The sequence below is a fragment of the Solanum tuberosum genome, unplaced genomic scaffold (genome assembly GCF_000226075.1).
Source record: "Solanum tuberosum cultivar DM 1-3 516 R44 unplaced genomic scaffold, SolTub_3.0 scf00030, whole genome shotgun sequence".
Lineage (NCBI taxonomy): Eukaryota > Viridiplantae > Streptophyta > Magnoliopsida > Solanales > Solanaceae > Solanum > Solanum tuberosum.
The window spans coordinates 2,607,629-2,610,142 of NW_006238956.1; the positions used below are offsets into that span (position 1 = coordinate 2,607,629).

At 33.8% G+C, this 2,514-nt stretch overlaps 1 protein-coding gene across 1 annotated transcript; it reads right to left on the reverse strand.

The window, feature by feature from the left end:
• Nucleotides 1–830: 830 nt before the first annotated feature.
• LOC102595720 (F-box protein At3g07870-like) lies at nt 831–1,997 on the reverse strand. Its single transcript, XM_006341825.1, has one exon. It carries the CDS (start codon nt 1,995–1,997, stop codon nt 831–833), a length of 1,167 nt encoding a protein of 388 aa, XP_006341887.1.
• Between the last annotated feature and the right edge of the window lie 517 nt (nt 1,998–2,514).

Consider the following 2,514-nt stretch of genomic DNA (forward strand, 5'->3'; position numbering starts at 1 on the left):
CTCTGTGATTTGAGGGTATTTAATGGCATATTTCTTGAACTAGGATGATATAGGCCTCCGTGAAATTTCTGTGAATCTCGATTTATCTTTGTCAATATTCCATGAATTTGCGAAATATTCAAAATCTATTTGAGAAAGACAATATTCGATGTCTTTGTGATCCTATCTTTGAATACGCAAGAGTTATGATATATTCGAGATCTTGATCTTTATGAATACCCAAGAGTTTATGGGATAATCGGGATTTCTTTTAGAAACGTGATATTTGTTGTTTTCATGATCTCTTTGTGAATATGCAATAGTTATGGAATTTTTGAGATGCCTTTCAAGGAATATACCATTTATATTGGCATGAGATGGGGTTTAGGGTAGAATAACCTTGAATAATCCTTAGCATAATCGAACACGTCATGTAGATTCCCAAAAAAATTCACTGTCTACACAAACTATAGGTCTTTAGGTCTTTCTACTACACTTCTCAATAATTAGAAACACAACAAAGAGATGGGTTCTTACTTTTATAGAAATATCCAGAAGTTCTTTTCAATTGCTCTTGGGTTGATATTAAAAAATCTAGGGATTTGGATGATAATCTAGTATCAATCCTTGATAATGTTCATTAATTTGCCTATAGGATGACAAAGAACTTAGCTTGGCTGTTTAAGAATGAGTCTAGGCCGAAATATCTCTCCAAAACTCAAACAAAATGATAAAGGGTTTAAAATTTCCGAAATTCAATATTTATAGAATTGTTGTTACTTACTGACGAAAAAACAAACAAAAATATTGCTGAAACTAATTTGCTAATTGAGCAAGTAATATTTATAAGTCTAAAATATTTGTACTTGTGTGCCATGTTGGCGTCCATTAGGAATTGAACTTATGCTTTCCGTGTAAACTATTACTCTCAAACTAGTGCGATAGCCTTGTAACCCTAATTCCTTCCATTCATCCGAATTAACATCATAGTAAATAAGTTGCCCAGTTTTGCTCTCAACTAGCAAAAACTGATCCTTCCAAAAACCTAATGGGGATTCAACATTAAGAGATCTTATTGTGTGTTTTTTAATCCAAGATTCGCTTACACTGTACTCCTTCATTATCCAAATATGAAGAAAATCTTGTGTTGGGTCAATTACACATCCTGGATCGTTGTAACAAATTGACGCAAGACATTGGTTTAAGACTAAAAGGCCATAACGTGACTGCTTAATAGAATGACAAGCATCTGGCATATCCATATTACGAAAAATCTCTGTTCCAATGTCAAAACAAAGAATCACCACTTTTTCTGTACTTGCAAACCAGTGAACCCCTTCCTTGTAAATCATCTCAGAACAAGGTAAATAGTATATGCTAGGCACCTCTACAGGTTCGAGCTCTCTCCAAGAATCAGTACTCAATTCATAAACATCAACTTTGCTATTTCTACCCTCAGCATAACCATAAGGAGGATCCCAGAAAACATCTGAAAGCCTTACAACCTTGTAGTCATTCAGAATTGAGACGAACCCAAACCCAACACCTTCAATGGTACGATGGTAACCCTTGGGACAACCAAAAGGACAAGGTGGCACTTGTCGGTAATGTCTCGTAGCTGGATTAATCAAGACAGTGACAACTGAATCCGTTAGAGCAATCAAACCATGGCAAGGACCTATGAGATGGTGAAATAAACTACCATAATCATTTGTTAGATGTGGCACATTTAGATCTGGATGAAGAGGAATAAAACCATCATCACCAATATGAGAAATAAAAGACAAGACATTTTTAAATTGTTCTGATTCTTCTTTGGTGGAGCGCTTGAAGAGAATTAATTCATCTTTTGTGATTGTGGCGTGGTTTAGATGGAGATTCGCGAATGTGGTGGATCCTATGAGAACATATAAAGTTTTTGAGATACTCTTGAATCGCATGAGTGATTTTACTGGAAGCCTTATGAATATATAGATCCCAACGTCTCCAGACAATTTCATTGAAATTCCACACGCCATTTAAATTCTAGGGAATGACAAAGGAGCTTATTTGATCTGAATTGGATCAAGAAACCTACTCTTTGCATGGTCAGCTCCCTAACAAACTACTAGTTACACGTGCATTCTTTGTGGTTATAAGTAGGGGTCTTGAAATATATTAAAACGAGTTTAGAAATAGATATTGAGTTGGGTCTTGATCCGCCCAAATTTATTTCGGGCTTAAAAGAACTTAAAAATGGGTTGTGCCTTGACACACCCAATTTGACCTGATTAATTTCAATAATTTTATTATATTGTTATTTAAATTTTCTAATCACAATTTGAATTTTAACTCAAGAATTTTTTAAAAAAAAATTACAAATGAATCGATAAATAATAAAAGAAATAAAATAGATAGTAACTAATACTTTCAATATATTAACATACTAATATTCGTGCCCGCGCGTTGAGCGAATTAAGTATCATAATTTTAAATTTAATTGTGACTTAACTTTGCACGATTTAAAATAAATAACTTCTTTAATTGGATGGCAAT

Excerpts from the sequence above, each read along its gene's own strand:
- LOC102595720 (XM_006341825.1), bottom strand. The coding sequence starts at position 1,997 with ATGGCGTGTGGAATTTCAATGAAATTGTCTGGAGACGTTGGGATCTAT.